Source organism: Vicia villosa, linkage group LG2, assembly GCF_029867415.1.
Source record: "Vicia villosa cultivar HV-30 ecotype Madison, WI linkage group LG2, Vvil1.0, whole genome shotgun sequence".
In the NCBI taxonomy this organism is placed as follows: Eukaryota; Viridiplantae; Streptophyta; class Magnoliopsida; order Fabales; family Fabaceae; genus Vicia; species Vicia villosa.
Genome location: NC_081181.1, coordinates 201,243,208 through 201,261,734, shown reverse-complemented (window position 1 = coordinate 201,261,734; position 18,527 = coordinate 201,243,208). Strand labels below are relative to the sequence as shown.

Here is an 18,527-nt window from a genome sequence, read left to right as displayed (position 1 = left end):
TCAAATTCTCACTATCTTGAAAATTTTAGCATTGAAATGTCAAGGTTCAAGCATATATATTATTTTCTTGATAAAGTAAAACTTGACATTAATTTTCAAACCAAATTTTTTAATATACTCTTTTAACATATTCAAATCCTAAACCTTCGAAGTGAGTGATACATCATCAACAACAACACAACAAGAAATGAGGTTTCCTAGTTTGGTTTATAGAAGAAATTATGTTTTGAGGAAAGGTGAATGAACGTGTAGAGTTCGTGAAAGGAAGATGAAGGTTAGAAGCAGATTGAGTTAAGTTTAAGGAAAACGTGACTGAACATGTAGAACTTTTATAAAAATTTGTCTAACTTTTTTCCATTATTGAAAAAAGAAACACTAGTAAGAAGGTATAATTTACCCCCACTGACAATAATAGTAATCGCGGTGAAAAGTATTCGTTTCAAATCAAACCATACTAAGTTATAATTTAATTTCATTCATAACTGAACAACTCCCTAGCGAAAACTCATTTCCATAAACGTACGGAGCATAATTTCTTTAGTAACATTCATCACATATTCTCCAACTCGTGCGAAGCAAGGAAAGGAAACATGAAACTCACAAGAAGCATATACGAAACTCGTTTTTTTACTTCTTCACATTTCTAGTACGTGAAGCATTTCCACTATTAATGTTACAATAATGTTGTCGTTGTTGTTGTTGAGACCCTAAACCCTAGAGTTTAAATATTGTTATTTTTTTGATTGAGATTGAATGTTATATTTTGTTGTTTTGTTAAGATAAGTTATCGGTTTATTGATATTGAGATGTTTTTTTTGTTGTTGGTTATTATTTAGCTTTATTGATAAGCAGTAAATGAAGGTGACAAGTAAAGTAAACTTACCTGTTAAAGGAACAAAAAATATTAATAACTTAATTTCATCTTTAATTTTTTTTTAAATGAAAACAAACTCACCTCATATCATTCATAAGAAACATCTCAAATATTACAACCAAACGACTACATAAAGTGAAACTAGCTTAAGAAATGAACTCCCAAGCAATTTATTCAGACACTCAAAACATAACTTCAAACACAAGAAATTTATTCATAAGCTATAGATAGCTCATCGAAGTACTTAGGCAACTGGATAAGTGGGAACCATAGCTAGTCCGCATACACCTTCCTTAGCATTTATGTCTCTTTCAAACCTGATATATCCTTTCTCACCCCATTTAGTCCCCCATGAATTTTTCACTAACCAATATTTCACACCGTCATCATTAGTACCATAACCAACTATTGTAACAACATGGTCTAAATCAATTCCACAGTTTTTTCTTAAAATTCCATTAGAGTAAAATTGGAAAGCACGTTTTGTAGCTGCAATATAAACTGCTACAGGCTGATTTGCCACTGCTTTTAAGAGTGCTTTTTCATTATTAGCAGGAACTGACTCATAGCCCTTAATTTTTGCAACAGTGTAGGAACTTTTCTTAATATTGCATTTTCCATCAACTCTTTTATAAGGATATTTTGCTTCACTTGCTATTCCTCCTTTTTTAACAATGAATTCATAAGCATCTTCTGCATAACCACCAGGGCCGGCCCAAACAATTCTGAGGCCCCGTACGAATTTTAAAATAGAAGAATAAAAATATTTTTCTTAAAATCAAAATTATCCTTTTTAAATTTTTTAATTAATATACTATCGGAAAATAAGTGAAATTTTAATTATTATACTTGCTTTTTGATAAGAGATCGAGAAAAATAAGTGAAATATAACATCGTTATTCATTTTATTGTTTTTCATATTCTCTAGATGTGGAATTATTATTATTCATTTGTAGTCTAATAGTGTTCAATTTATCTAATTTTCAGATAGTTTTCTATTATTTATATATATATATATATATATATATATATATATATATATATATATATATATATATATATATATATATATATATATATATATATATATTAATAATTATTAATAATAATAATAATTGCCAATAAAAAAAATTAATTAAATTAAGACTCAGATTAAAATTTTGTTCATTATAATTCAATTAAACTAGCTTGTTGTTATTATGTAGTTTTTAACTTATCATATGTCAATTAAAATGAAATCAAAATTTTTATTCTACAGTGTTATGAGTATGATGATAAATATAATGTAATATTTAAAAATCCATTCTTTTTCTACCCAAATCATATACTAGTAGTAACTAGTAGCAATAGTATATAGATATATTTGTCTCACATATCCACGTTGAAAAACATCAAAGAGATGAGTTTCAATATTATAATATATGTAGTGTAAATCAAGTTTTAAACATTATAGCATTGATTAAGCAATGTAAAGGTTTTTAGAGGCCCCATAGAATATGAGGCCCTGTGCTGTTGCTCATGCACTACTAGAAATACACGTATTACCTGCGGAATTTCCTGCGGAAAATATTCCGCAGGTATACCTGCGGAATTTCCTGGGATTTTCCTAAATAAAAGAAGTTTCCTGCGGATCCAGCATTGGCAGCAAATTCCGCAGGTATACCTGCGGATTTTCCTGCGAAATATATATTTTTAACAAAATATCTAACAAAAATATAAATTCCGCAGGTAATTTCGCAGGAAAGTTACCTGCGGAATTTCCTGCGAATATCTATTTTAATAAAACGCAACTGTAACACAAAATCCGCAGGTAAATCCGCAGAAAATGTTCCTGCGAATTTACCTGCGGATTTAATATATTTCAATATTTTAATTTATAGAAAAAATTAATTATTATTTTTTCTCTTTTGTTAATTATTTTTATGGTATTTTTTTATTTAGTTTAATTTTTATTTTTAATCATAATTTTTTCTATTTTATTAATTATTTTTATGGTATTTTTTATTTAGTTTAATTTTTATTTTTAATCATAATTTTTTCTATGTTATTGATTATTTTTATAATGTATTTTAGTTAATTTTTAATCTTAATTTTAATCTTATTTTTAATCTTAATTTTTGATAAAATAAATAAATGGTATGCAAATTTTTAATAATATGTATAATAGTTTTTAAAAAATAAAATAAAAAAACTATATAAAAACAATAGGTATCAAAGTTTTTTAAAAATAAAATTAAAAAACTAAAAAAAAATTGGAAAGAAATTATATTTGATGAAAACTAAGACTAAAAAACGTTAAGACTCAAAACCTTGTTACTGTTAAAAAACGTAAAACTCAAAAACCTAAACCTCAAAACTCAACGTTCTTCGCCGCAACCTCGCCATAGTCGTAGCCGGTCCATCACCGCATTTTCGCCGGTGTTTTGTTGCCGCAACCTCGCCGGAGCACGATTTCGCCGTCGTCTTCTTCATCTTCACATTTCAACCCAGGTATTCTCTCGACATTAGATACACTTCTTCCTCATTATAGAAATCTTCAGATTGGTCCTCTCTCAAGTTATGGTTTAACCTAAAAATCAATTGAAATCGTGAATGTTATAAGAGTTTCAGTTTCCATAGCTAGGGTTTCAAGTGTTGAAGGGTGTTCGAGGTTTATAGAGTCCCATTTTACACTACTGTAACAATAAGCAGTGTTTAATGTATGCATTTTTGTGAAATAAGAATCCATAACTATTTCCTTATACTTTTTGTGAAAACTCAGTTAATAGGAGCTTGTGAAAACTCAGTTAACAAAACTCAGTGTTTAATGTTGTGTGTTCTAGGAGCTTGTGTGGTCTGTTTCTCATGCAAATGAAGAGAGCACAGAGTACATTTATTTGACTATCATCAGACTCCAGGTAACCATTTATCCTAATTGTAGATCCTTAACATGATATCTTTTTCCACCGTTCATTCTAATTGTAGATCCTTAACATGATATCTTTTACCATTGTTTATCCGAATTGTAAGTCCTTAACATGAGTGTTAATCGAAGTTATTGGGTTTACATAAGAAAGGAGTGAACTTTGAATTGGTTTTGGTTTTATTTTGATGTTCTAGAAAGACTAAACAGTAACCACACCTTTATTAAGAATCAAAGAGAGACTCATTTAGATTTGAGGGGAGATATTGAAAATTAAAAACGTTTCACATAGGTGAGAGTGTGTTCATAAGTGTGGTGGACAGTCTAAGACTATTAAATTGAACAATTAAACCATAAATCTCCATACTTAAGGACACAAATTAGTTTCTTATAGTACCCTACTCCAATTGAAGCATTTTAGATAATGCATCAAAGATGTTATGTGCTACAAAATATTTTAGGGAACCACTATCATCATGGTTAAACTGAATTCGAGTCGACTATCTTATGAATGGCATATAACAGCTTCAGGCTTTCTATTATAAGCAATGAGTTCATGAGAGTACCAATAAGGTTTTTCCTATATTTAGGGAATGAGGTAGTAATCAGTATCTTAACACTGCTTTTTATGTCTTTTACATTGCATTGGTCTTACACCCTGCAGCACTAATAAACCGAAATATATAGAAGGTATACCTGAACCAAGTCATAAAAGTAAGGGTGCTTTAGAGCAGCTTCTGCTGATATCCTCTTGTTTGGGTCCAGGCAAAGCATCCTCTGCAATACATATGAAAAAAACCTGTCTGATTCAATTAAATTGACTCAAATCTAAATGAGTCTCTCTTAGATACCTATATGTGAAAATATGCCTTAGTCCAAGGTGTACCCCATTGTAAATGTAAAGGGTACAGAAGTGATTCTCTGTCGTTTCGTTACCTTTGATATAATATTTCGGAAAGAAAGAATGATTGAAATTAACATTGTTAACTTTTAACCATAACTGTCTGTGGTTTTTTATTATAATCCGATGTCGATATACAAGGACAAGGAACATTGATAATCTCTTTTTCATGGGTGAACAACTTAGATGCTGCCTGTGAAATACCGATGTCTATTCTCTATAACTATTCTTGAATTTTTCTTTGGCCTTCATTAAGGTTGTTTTGGAAACCATAGTACCCTGTTAACAAAGGTTTAAAATCAATCTTTAGGTGTCTATACTATGCTAGAGGTTCCATTTTTTTTAAATGATTTGTTTTGTAAAACAGTTTTAGTAAGAAGTTAATCTAATAAGCTTTTCAATTTTTGAGTTTTTAAAAACCAGGTTTCATGAAATGAATCAAACAAGCTCTATACTTATTTTAGATGGCTAGTGACTATAAATGGAAATTTTAGCTAAAATGTTAAATAAAATATTTAAATAATGGTAAAACTAGATTCTAACTAAAAATAAATAAATTAAACTTGGTAATAATTTTTTTAGTTAGAAAATAAACAAGTAAAATCTCCTAAATTGCTTGACAGAATTTTGAAATTTCGTGCCTCTGTCTTGATATTACCGTTATGTCCATTTGAACTATATAACATAGGTATGTAGTCTTGGCGTGCTACTATTAAATGTCTTTTGTAATTTTTTGTTGTTTTTCTTTTGTTCTTTACATGCTAGTCCTTTAATTGTTTTATCATGGTAACTTTCACAATAAAATACTATAAAACTTGTTAGTTGGGATGATTATGAATTGATTTGGTCTTTTCTAACTAGCTTCAAAATCTTTATTAAAAACCTAAAAATAGAAAAAAAAAAAACTAAAATTTAAATGAATTAACGACTAAAAACATGATGTAACAGACTATCATAAGCTATCGTGAATTTGTTCGTGATCTAAAGTTGTTGTTGTCATGTCATTGTTGATTACAAGAATCATTGTGATGTTTATATCACAGATGAATGAAATTCCACATAAGTGAAATTTGAGGTTAAGGATGTGTAAATTTAAGCAAATTTATTTAGTGATACAGTAACTGTTTTTTTTTTTTTTTATCAATTCATCCTTTGTAACAATTTAAAAAATGTGACATTTTGTGTAAGAAGTTCTAAACATGTTACACGTTTCTGTTGAAGCCCATTTGAATCCTAACAATAATATACTTACATTATGTAGAATTGAAGTGTTTAGTTTCTTTTGTAGGAACTTTGATTTGACATTATTAAAGGTTGTGGTATGTTAAACTGTTGTCTGTGTTTATAGATTGTTCTTTTTTATTATTTGATAGTTGAATATGTTTATAGATCTTAAGCTAAATTTCTTCAAATTCTTCATGTTTAATATAAAATAATTGAATACATGAGAATGGGATATATATGTTGGTTGTAACTTATATAGGAGCTGCAAAGGAAATGGAAATTCCCCGACATCGAACATGGATGTATAATAGGCTTCTTCCTGGTCGGAGCGGACATACATATGAGTTTTTAAAAGGAGTTGAAGAGTTTATAACCTTTGCTTGTCAACAAAGAGAGTATTTGAATGATGGTGTAATAAGATGTCCATGTAAGAAATGCAAAAATGAGGACCACCTCACCCCGGATGAAGCAAACATTCATATTCACAAACATGGGTTTACACCGGAATATTGGAATTGGACATGCCATGGAGAGATAATCCCTCACATCAATGATAGCGACAATGATGATATAGATATGGTTGCACCTTGCAGTAGTAGTCAACAGTGGAGTTATGAACATGTTCATAGATACCAAGACATGGTGTTTGATGCTGCCGGTTTTAATCGCGAGCAACATTTTGCACAACATGAAGAGGAACCTCCTAACATGGAAGCAAAAAAATTTTATGACATGTTGAATTCAACTCAGCAACCATTGTGGCCGGGATGTAAAAACACAACAGAGTTATCTGCTTCTATTAAGATGTTGAATTTAAAATCTAAACACAACATGTCACAAGCATGTTTTGATGATATGGTGAAGTTTATGAAGGAATCAAGCCACCCAGAGAATGTAATTCCCTCTAATTTTAGGGAAACAAAAAAACTTGTGGCTGGACTTGGTTTATCAAGGATAAAGATAGATTGTTGCATTGGTGGGTGTATGTTGTATTACAAAGAGGACATAAATTTGAAGGAGTGCAAGTTTTGCAATGAGCCTCGATACAAAACATGTATTTTGCGTAAGCGTAAGCGAAACTCTAAAGATGTTCCTCGCAAGAGATTGCACTACTTGCCTTTAATCCCCCGCCTTCAAAGATTGTATGCTTCGGAAAGATCTGCAGAGCATATGAGGTGGCACTATGAAAATCGTAGGGAAGAAGGTGTGTTGTGTCATCCTTCAGATGGGGAAGCTTGGAAACACTTTGACCAAGTATATCCTGCATTTGCTTCTGAACCTCGAAACGTTAGACTTGGTCTATGTGCTGATGGCTTCACCCCTTTTAGCCAATCTGCAAAACCATATTCTTGTTGGCCAGTAATTGTCACACCATATAACCTACCTCCTGAGCTATGCATGATGATGCCTTATATGTACTTGACCTTGATCATTCCAGGTCCAGACAATCCAAAAGGTAAAATTGATGTGTATTTGCAACCGTTGATAGACGAATTGCAACAATTATGGAATGATGGTGTAATAACATATGATTCATCAAAGAGGCAAAATTTTCGATTGAGAGCTGCACTATTATGGACAATAAATGATTTTCCTGCCTATGGGATGTTGTCAGGGTGGAGTACTGCAGGAATATTTGCTTGTCCAGTATGCAAGGGAAGTTTAAAAGCTTTCTCATTGAAAAAAAGGAAGAAAGAGATCTTGGTTTGATTGCCACCGTCGATTTTTACCTCATGATCACGCTTTAAGAAGAAATAAGGTTGCGTTTTACAAAAATAGAATTGAGACAAGGGTGCCTCCTCTAAGGTTAAGTGGCGAACAAGTGTGGAAAAAGGTTTGTGGGCTTCCTAAGGTAACTAACACGCGAAATTGCATTGTTGCTGGCCGTGGAATTTCACACAATTGGACCAAAAGAAGCATATTTTGGGATTTGCCTTATTGGAGACACAACTTATTGAGGCACAATCTTGATGTTATGCATATAGAGAAGAATGTATTTGAAAATGTTTTTCATACTGTTATGGACAACAAAGAGAAAACTAAGGACAACGAAAATGCAAGGTTGGACTTGGAAAAATATTGTCATAGAAAAGAGTTGTTGTTGAAAAAAAAGCCTAATGGGAACTATATGAAACCTAAAGCCAAATATTGTTTGACGAATGAACAGAAAATTGATGTGTGCGAATGGGTGAAAGGATTGAAGATGCCTGACGGTTATGCTTCCAATTTGGGTAGATGTGTAGATTCAAAGCAAAAAAAGCTCTTTGGTATGAAAAGCCATGATTGCCATATTTTTATGGAATGTCTACTTCCCATAGCTTTTAGTGCTCTCCCCGAACCAATATGGAAGACCTTAACTGAGCTTAGTCAATTTTTTAGAGACTTGTGTTCAACCGTGTTAAGAGAAGATCACTTATTACAAATGGAAAAAAACATTCCTTTGATATTATGTAAGATGGAGCGTATATTTCCACCTGCATTGTTTGACTCAATGGAGCACTTGCCAATTCATTTAGCTGGTGAAGCTAAGATGGGCGGACCGGTTCAATATCGTTGGATGTATCCGTTTGAAAGATTTTTAAACAAAATTAAAAAAACAGTCAAAAACAAAAGAAATGTGGAAGGGTGTATTTGTGAAGCATATTTGGTGCAAGAGACATCCTATTTTAGTTCCCATTATTTTATATCTCATGGGGAAAACAAGGAGATTCGTCAAGACTATATTCAACCAACTTTGTCTATCTTTGAAAATTTAAATGGCCAAACAGCGGGAAAATACTGTGAAAGATGGCTCGAGGATAGAGAAATGGCAGCTGCCCAACTACACGTTCTCTTAAATTGCAAAGAGGTTAAGCCCATTATTGAGTAAGTATTGAGCAATAAATATATCTATATTTATTCAACTAATAATGACACTAATTCTTAACAATATCTTATGTAGTCTGTATGTCCAAAGTTTGAAAAGCGTGTACGGGGATCTCAATGACGATATTGTTGATAAACAACTAGAAGCTGACTTTCCACGGTGGTTTCAAGAATACGTAAGCATATTTTTTAAAGTGTTCAATTCTAGGATCTTTGGGTTAGAACAAAGATGTAGAATTTTCTTCTAAACTAAGATGTATGAATTGATTTATTTGACTAGGTGACGATGAATCACAAACTTAGGAGAGAAAATTCTGACTTGTATGATTTGGCAAGGGGGCCTTTGAGACTAGCGAAATCTTGGCCTATTTATTTTTCAAATGGATACAAATTCCACACAACTTATTGGGGTGAAGGGAAAACAACATATAACAGCGGGGTGTGTGTTAGTGGAATAGGACAAGACGAAACCTCAAATGACTATTATGGCGTTATTACCGAGATTCTGGAATTTGAATGGCCAAGTCAAACAACAAAAAAGTTGGTTTTATTTTACTGTGATTGGTTTGACCCTTCAAGACATGGGATGCGAATACATCGTCAGTATAAGATTGTAGAAGTTCATAAGGGGAGAAAATATAGTAAATTTGATCCTTTTATTTTCCCAAAAGCTGCAACTCAAGTTTATTATTCACCTTATCCTGGGCGCCAAAGAGATAAGGTTGATTGGTTGGTAGCTATAAAGACAAAGCCAAGAGGGGTTGTTGATGATAGGCATACATTAGAGGTTGCTTTTCAAGTGCAAGAGTCACAATTTAATGCAACAATTGAAGATGACCCAATTGATCACCTACAAGATGATGAAGTTGATGGTGAAGAGGTTAGTTTGCCAATGATGCAAGAAAATGAAGATGATGATTACAATGACGATGGTGACGATGAAGATTAATGGCTACTAAATTTTCATGTCTTTTTTCGGGAAAAAAATCAATGGCTGTAATAATATATGATATTAAACAATGAGTTTAGTATATTTCAACTCATCTTTGATATTAAACAATGAGTTTAGTATATTTCTCTGACTATGTTCTGCTGATTGAGATTTATGTTATCTTTCCTCCTATGCCAAATAGTTTTGTATGAGAAGTTCAGGTTTTGTTTTGAACAGGAGATAGTCAATACTCGTTTTCAGATTAGTCCTTCTGGAAAGCTTGTTCAGATTGAGCATGCTTTGACTGCTGTTGGCTCTGGACAAACTTCTCTCGAAATTAAAGGTAATATTCTATATACTGAATGTCAATGTATATAAAGTTCTGTTATATACTGAATCTCAATGTATATAAAGTTCTGTTATATACTGAATCTCAATGTATCTAAAGTTCTGTTGTTTTAGATAAGCAGCAAAGTATACTGAATGTTGTTTGTTACTATTAATTCTGTTTCTAAACCCAATAAATGCATTGTGAACCTGTGACAAAAATTCTTCACTACCACAAAGGATCTCCCTGCTAGAAAACTCATAGCAAGTTACTGATTTATGATCATTTGATCTTCACTGTAGTATGCACAGGAAGCTTTATATGCACATAAAAGCTTCTGATCATAGCTTGTTCGATTAGTTTGCATCAAATTGTTGTTACCTTATATTAATCTCAACTTCACTTGTTTACTAATCCATCTCTCATGCTCTTCAACTCTATTTTATGATCTATTGCTAGAGAACAAAAACTATGTACCTTGATGAACATGTAAGTGTTAGTGTTATTCTATTTAAGTTTAAAACATAACAAATATTACTTGCATAAAATTGCCACAGGTAACTCTTTCATTTCCATTGCCTTCAATAGGAAAATTGCCTTCAATAGGTTGTGGCTGTTTCAAATGTTACATTAGGATTTGATGTGAATAAGGCTAAGAGCAGGGATTCTGGATTTTGTTTCTGTCAAATAAAATTATTCTATATAGTATAATTGCTATTTGACAGTGTTGCACTCTAACTTTTCAGGTTTTGCATTCCTTTGAATTCTCTCAAACTATGCCGCCAAAAAAGTCCAAGAAGAAGAATATATCAACTCAACATGAAGTCACACAACCCCAACCCAATCAATCCCAACCTATTCCATATCTTATTCAACCCCAACCCACTCCACCTCAACCTATTCCATATCTTATTCAACCCCAACCCACTCCACCTCAACCTATTCCATATCTTATTCAACCCCAACCCACTCCACCTCAACCTATTCCATATCTTATTCAACCCCAACCCAATCAACCTTTATCTCGATCACGGCCTAAACCCACCCAATCTCACACTCAACCTTCTCAACCTCATCCTAGTCAACCTCAATCTCGACCTATCCCTTCTCAACCACATCCTAGTCAACATCAATCTCGAGCTATCCCTTCTCAACCACATCCTAGTCAACATCAATCTCGAGCTATCCCTTCTCAACCTCAACCTCATTCTCAACATCCATCTCATTCTCGTCCTCATTCCACCCAATCTCACCCTTTACCAACTCAACCCCAACCCAATCAACCTCAATCTCGATCACGGCCTAAACCCACCCAATCTCACACTCAACCTTCTCAACCTCATCCTAGTCAACCTCAATCTCGACCTATCCCTTCTCAACCACATTCTAGTCAACATCAATCTCGACCTATCCCTTCTCAACCACATCCTAGTCAACATCAATCTCGAGCTATCCCTTCTCAACCACATCCTAGTCAACATCAATCTCGAGCTATCCCTTCTCAACCTCAACCTCATTCTCAACATCCATCTCGACCCATCCCTTCTCAAATTATGGTCATTGAAGCCCCATCTTCATCTAGCCATGTTAGTGGAGACACCGTTGGAACTAAAATCCCAATACTTCCGGAAGGTGATGGGTGAGTCTCTCACTCGCATTATTTTCACCACTTTAAGTCAATATTCGTGCTTAAAATGTCTTTTTTTCAGGTTTGATCATCATAAATTGGTAGTTGCAGAAATTTCCCACATCATACGCACTCATTTGAGTGAGGGAAAACCATCATGGAAGAAATTATCATCTAATCAAAGAGATTCTTTCTTTGACTTATTTCAGGTAATCTAAACATTGCCTAAACATTTGAGTTAGGTTAGGATTGATTAATCTCTTAATAAGAAACATTTGAGTTAGGTTAGGATTGCCTAAACATTGCCTAAACCTTGTTCATTGCCTAAAAAAAGATTATACAGAATGAAAGAGTTTGTTCAAGAGTATCATCATGATTGTTGATGTTAGCATTAATTTAGAAAATGAGTCTAAAATCTATTAATTTTCACATATAATAAAGTCTAACTAATTGATGATATATGCAGCAAATGAGGTATGTGATATAAAAAATTCTGATACCATTCATGGTTTGAAAATTTTACTTTCACCACAATTCATGGTAGTGTCTTATTTTATCCATCTGTGAAACTTTCTATTTTACGGAAGATGTTTATCTATCGAGAATTTTTTTTGAGAACTTTGTATTCATAATGCTGGAACAACTTTGCTTGAAAATAGATTAGTGCAGATTGGTCTTGGTAATTCCATGTCCGTTTTGAATTCTGTTTTTGTGGAGGAAGCAGGGTTTAATGGCTCAGTTTTACTGATCGGGTGATGGTTAATCATCTTTCCATAGGTTATTGTTATACTTTCAGCTAGCAAAATTATTTGAAGTTTTTGTGGATTATGTTTGTCTTGAGATTTGTCCATGAGTATCAGCTGCAAACACTCTCACATAAGTTCTATAAGATTCTTTTATGGTTTTCTGTCTCTGTATCTGATGATAAACGCAATGAACAAGGTTTGATAAAAATTATAAGAATGATCACTAAACAAAAACAATGCTCACAATACATGGTTTTTTTAATACAGAAAAAGTTTTCATGGCCACCGGAACACAAGGTTACGGTGCGACGTAACTTTGAAAGAAGAGGTGCAGCAAAGATGTCTCAGCTACTACAAGATGTTCGCAAAGACTTGGAGTATAGACCGGGTTGGATGGGAGCTGATGTGTGGCAGCAATTATTGGAACATTGGAATTCGTTAAAGTTTAAAAAAACATCTGAGACGAATAAAAGAAACCGGTCTTCTATGGATGGCGCATCTCTTCACACTGGAGGGTCTATTCCTCATCGTTTGCATTGGAAAAGAATGGTATATATTATATGTTTTTCATTATGTTTTGAAGTTCATTATGTTTTTCATTACTTCTCTTCTTTGGTTCACCATATAGCATCACTATTTTATAGTGGTGTTATTTTAATTTACTTCAATTCATTGATTAAACACTAGTGTTGTCAGAATAGTTTGAAGGCCAATATTGTTGGTAAGTTATGTTATACAAACTTAACATCAACTATTTTGTTTTGCAAATCAAATGTATTTGTATGTTAGAAACTATTAAAGTTTTTCTAAGTGAGCTGTACATGTCCTTTTGTTTTATAATGCAAAGTCCATGGCTATTTTACTTCAAATGTTTAATCTTTTGAAGAATGTCCAGTGCTGTCAATTCCTTAATAAATTCTGGGCTTATTTTATGAGTCTGGCCTGTGTCATTGATTAAACACTAGTGTTGTCAGAATAGTTTGAAGACCAATATTGTTTGTTGACTTCCTTAATTTGACATCATCATAGTTTCACATGTTAAGTCTCACTATACCAATATCATATACTTTGATAGATAAAATTATTGAGTTCTATTTCTTTTGTAATTTGTAGAGAAAGGAAAAGGGTGCAGATCCATCATTGACCGAGTTCTATTTTCGCACACATCGGAAAAAGGATCAAAGTTGGGTTGGAGTTCATGCTGAATCTGCATATGTAAGTATTTCGGGAAGTGTTAATTTGATTGAATTTCAAATCTGCACACAAGTCTTTTGGAAAATATCACTTTTATTGAATTTAATTCCTTACTATTTTTTCAATTTTCTTTTAGGATAAATTTGAACAGAAAAAGTTGGAGATTTCTTCTCAGAATCCAACTATTCCAGGAGAGGACGAAGCTGATAGTCAACCAACTAATGAAATTCCACCTGATTTGGATATATGGGTAGAGTCGGTTGGAAAGAAGAAAGGGAATAGGGTATTTGGTCTTGGAACCGCATCTAAGACTTTGGTTTCTGTATCAAAGAAACCCTCAAGTCTTTCAAGTGACTCTCAAGAGGTTGATGTTTTGAGAAGTCAAGTCCACGCCTTAAATGCATCGTTGCAAAGACAAGAACAAGAGAAGATGGTGATGAGGCAACAATTGCATCGACAAGAAGAAAAGATGGCCGAAGCGAATAATAAAATTTCATTTTTAATGAATCATTTAGGATTTGTTGGTTCTTCTTCTCATCCACCACAACCCACTAATGAAAGTGATCACGCAAATGAAGATGTCGTCGATGAAACAGATGAAGAAGACCTTAGTAATGAATTTTGATTTGTACTTTTTTTTCATTTTGACTTAGTTTTTGGATTGTATTATCTTTTGAACTTGTCAAACAAATGATTAGTAAGAACTTGATTTTTTGAATATTTTTAGTAATGACAATGTAAGTACTTACCAATTATGTTCTATGAATTCAAGTTTAATTTAAATTGAAAATTATAGTTTTATTTTATATTATAGTTAAATATATATAATGGTTCAAAAGTTTATTAAAATAAAAAAATTATTTAATTTCAGAAAGAAATTTCCTGCGGATTTACCTGCGGATAGACATTTCCTGCGGATTTACCTGCGGAATTTGATGTGGATTTACCTGCGAACTGTTTCCTGCGGATTTACCTGCGGAAATACCTGCGGAATTACCTGCGAAAAATATTACCCACGAAGGTTTTAGCTGGGGACATAAATCCGCAGGAAAATCCGCAGGAAACACGTTTCCTGCGGAAATTTAACAAAAATCCGCAGGTAATTCCGCAGGAAATACGTGTATTTCTAGTAGTGATGTTGCACAGCTACAGGGCCGGCCCTGATAACCACCGTTGCATCCATAAGTTCTATTAGTTCTAACACAATCTACTAGTTCTTGTTCTGAGAGTGACACTAATCTTCCTGTAGTTATTTGGTTGATACCTTCTGTTGCTGCCACTGTTGCAAATGCCCAACAACTACCTATAAACAATAACTAACATCATGTTAGGAAAAAAGGATAGCTCAATTAAGAGATAAAAGAGTTAGAAGAGTTGGAGGTAATAAATGTTTAAATATATACTAACAAAGATCAATTTAAATATTTTTTATATATGTAAAAATGTTACTTTCTTTGAGTTAAATATTGAAAAAATGTCTAATAAGGGCTTATAGACTAACTTACATGAATCAGACAAAATGAATGATTTTTCAAAAAGACTACTTAATTATAAATGTTTTACTATTGACAAGTTTACTTAATTGAATATAAATAACGATTTTATTTAATATTATTTTTATATTTTTTATAAGGTGTAAATTATATATTTGCTAACTATTTTATAATTTAAGCGTATTAGCCAATTAAGTTTTAATATATACATATTATATCATAGAGATCAATTTTAATATCAATATATTTTATTTGAATTAAAATAATAGAGATTAGTTTTAATTTTAAACATATATAAATTTAAAAAATATTTATTATTTTTAGTTTTAATTTAATATTTTAGAATTTACCTATAAAACAAATGAAACTTTAAATAAAAATACTAATATTTTGTAAATATATATATATATATATATATATATATATATATATATATATATATATACATATATATATATATATATATATATATATATATATATATATATATATATAAAATATATAATATATATTAGATATTTTAATAATACGTATAAAATGATGTCGGTTTTACTCTATTTTTTATATCTATATAATTCATAAATTATGACCTATCAAAAAGAACCACTTATTAATTATATTAAGACTCATTTTTCATTCTCTATATTTTATAAATACAAGATCAATAAAATAAAATTAGAAATTGTGTAACTTATATTAGTTAAGAGTTGAATTTATATCGTTAATATTTATTTATATATTTATATATTAATATAAATAAGTTGTAATATTTATAAATTAATAATTTTTACAAAAGTAAAATAAAATTGAATTAAAATAAATATTATTTTTAGAGTGGGTGATCAACTAATATATGTTTGTTTGAGTTAAATGGATATGATATGCTGATTTAGAATTTAATCTTTAGAAGCAAGTTTTATTTTATAATTATATATTAATTTGAAATGTGCGTGTGTGGTCTAGCGGTGAAACGCTTAGGTTTTGAGAGTGTGCTTCTCTCAAGGTCTTAGGTTCTAGTCATGCTGCCATATATATATATATATATATATATATATATATATATATATATATATATATATATATATATATATATATATATATATATATATATATATATTTATATATATATTTATATATATATATATATATATATATATATATATATATATATATATATATATATATTAGAAAATAAGGGTTATATACAGACAAATTTTAAAAATTTAGTGGGGTTGAGAATAAATATATTTAAATGGATTGAGGATATCGTGTGTAGTGATCAAAACTCAAAAGTTATAACACTATATGTATATGCATGTCTTAATATTATATTTTACCACAAAGGTGTTGATGCTTGATTGGAGTAACAGCTCCTCTTTCTCTCCAATCCATGCTAGCAGGAACATCAGTTACATTCTCATACCTAAACACTTTTTTTTCTGTTGCTGCCATCTCAACATCAGTTTCTGGTTTCTTCTGACCATTAAGTGAACTAGCCTTAAACTCTTCATTGGTTTGGTCTGCAAATTGATTAATACTAAGGTTGATACCACTGTCACCAGCAGCATTGAATGATTCAATGAACTCCAAATTTTGTTTAAATATTTGGAAACGTTTTTCTTTCTCAGCAGCATCTTTGTAAGATTTACCATGTTCTTCCATCCACTGCTCGTGTCTCTCTGTCAACTTATCAGAAGTTACAAGAGATGTCCACAGAGTGAGAATGAAAAACAGAATTAAAACATTTTTTGGGTTAAAGCAATACATCTTTTAAATCAGTTGTAACTATTATATTGATATATTTATCGATATATGAATGTGTAAAAGGAAAACTGATATGCATGCAGCAACTGCAACGGAGGCTATATATAGTAGGAAGAACTATGAAATTTTTTCAATAAAATGATAAGTATGAACAAAGAAGGTAACCGGAAATTCCACAGCAATATGTTATAAAATTTAAAGGGCCTTTTTTTTCCAGAGAGGGATGAAATTCAACTTTATCTAGTGGATTCAACTTTACTAGCAGTGGCGGAGCTCCACATAATGTTGTTGTAGGGTAAAAATAAATGAGAAAAGGGGTCATGCAATGACAGTGTAAAAAACTTTTACAGTGTCAACCAATCACGATCATGTATCCTATCATGTCATACTGTTATTTTTAAATTATTGAGATGACATGGAAGAATGGTATATTCTCATTGGATGACAGTGTAAAACTTTTTTACACGGTCGGTGCATCACCATTAAACCCAAAATAAATTTAAAAGAAATGTAGAATATAATAAATTCATTTTGATTCATTAATAAAAAAGTGTCGTATTGATCTTTAAACTCTTTAAAGCCTATTATAATAATCATTTATATTTAATTGACTATAGAAAAATTCCAAATTTAATCCCTAACTTTGTCATTAGAGAGTAAAAAGGATAAGTTTTAAAAGTTAAGGAATCAATATGATATACTAAAAGTCTAAAATAACTTTGAGGTTAACATACGCAATCAAAAAATATTATGAGAAAAATAATTACTCTTCCATGAACCAATCACCCGCATAAACCCCAAACAAATTACTCTTATGAGAAAAATAATTGATTTGTCACTAAGAGAAACATTATGTCAATAAATATTGAAAAGAAATTCATATTTTTAATAATTATTGATTACAAATATCTTGCTAATTATCATAACAAATAATATAGTTATTTTAGTTCCTTTTGTTTAACTGCATTAGGTAATATAACATACGTACAAGATGTATTTTGTGTAAAGGCAACATGTGAAACAAAATGTTATAACATGTTCCCGTATATGAGTGTAATTATGTTTGTTGCTAAGAAGAGCTGTTTGGCTAAAGTGCTTGACAGAACTAGTTAAGTAAGAGGTTGAACATATAGCTAAAGTACTTGACAAAAGTAGTTAAGTAAGAGGTTCAACATATAGCTAAAGTGCTTGACATAACTTGTTAAGCAAAAGGTTCAACATGTGAATGTGTATCATTTTGGCATTAGGTTTGGATTCTGACTATCTTTAGATTTCCTTCAAGAGAGTTGTGGAGTTGACTTCTTCAAAAGATGCAAAAGTTTATTGTTGGAAGAAGTTTGTAAATTCAAATTAATTTGGAAAAGATTTTATTAAATCATGAATATGGAGAATGTGATTTAATTAAAAGATTTGGAATTGAAATAATCATTTGATTGGATGTATTGGAAAGGAAGATGTGGTCCAAAATTTACTATACAAAGAAGATTTATATGAAGAGGGTCATTTTGGATGTTCTGGTGCAACATGTAGAACATGATATTCTAGCATGGTGCAACATGTTGTTAGAATAAAGTTTGGTTCTACATCTTTGAAATAGTTTTGATGATAACAAACACATAATTTTAATAAGAACATATGCTTCCTAATCGTTTATTTATGTTACAGAAGTTATGATGCT

General features: G+C 31.2%; 2 protein-coding genes across 3 annotated transcripts; one reads left to right on the top strand and one right to left on the bottom strand.

Annotated features, from left to right (window-relative positions):
• Positions 1-1,118: 1,118 nt before the first annotated feature.
• LOC131647947 (zingipain-2-like) lies at positions 1,119-16,852 on the bottom strand. Its single transcript, XM_058917757.1, has 3 exons — positions 16,423-16,852; positions 14,752-14,895; positions 1,119-1,567 (listed from the first exon to the last, which is right to left on the bottom strand). The coding sequence occupies exons 1-3, from the start codon at positions 16,850-16,852 to the stop codon at positions 1,119-1,121; spliced, it is 1,023 nt and encodes a 340-aa protein (XP_058773740.1).
• On the top strand, positions 9,928-14,253 carry LOC131647946 (pollen-specific leucine-rich repeat extensin-like protein 2). Of its 2 annotated transcripts, XM_058917755.1 has the most exons (6): positions 9,928-10,040; positions 10,772-11,664; positions 11,735-11,861; positions 12,666-12,947; positions 13,512-13,613; positions 13,729-14,232. In XM_058917755.1, the coding sequence occupies exons 2-6, from the start codon at positions 10,802-10,804 to the stop codon at positions 14,215-14,217; spliced, it is 1,863 nt and encodes a 620-aa protein (XP_058773738.1). In that variant the 5' UTR covers positions 9,928-10,040; positions 10,772-10,801; the 3' UTR covers positions 14,218-14,232. The 2 variants fall into 2 exon arrangements, with proteins under 2 accessions (XP_058773738.1, XP_058773739.1); XM_058917756.1 differs by lacking the exon at positions 12,666-12,947 and having other exon boundaries at positions 13,729-14,253.
• Positions 16,853-18,527: the final 1,675 nt, after the last annotated feature.

Coding starts and splice junctions, on each gene's coding strand:
- LOC131647946 (XM_058917755.1), top strand. CDS start 10,802: ATGCCGCCAAAAAAGTCCAAGAAGAAGAATATATCAACTCAACATGAA. Junction 11,862..12,665: donor CTTTCTTTGACTTATTTCAG/GTAATCTAAACA, acceptor TTTTTAATACAG/AAAAAGTTTTCATGGCCACC. Junction 13,614..13,728: donor TTCATGCTGAATCTGCATAT/GTAAGTATTTCG, acceptor ATTTTCTTTTAG/GATAAATTTGAACAGAAAAA.
- LOC131647947 (XM_058917757.1), bottom strand. CDS start 16,852: ATGTATTGCTTTAACCCAAAAAATGTTTTAATTCTGTTTTTCATTCTC. Junction 14,896..16,422: donor CAAGCATCAACACCTTTGTG/GTAAAATATAAT, acceptor TATTGTTTATAG/GTAGTTGTTGGGCATTTGCA. Junction 1,568..14,751: donor ATGCAACGGTGGTTATCAGG/GCCGGCCCTGTA, acceptor GTGGTTATGCAG/AAGATGCTTATGAATTCATT.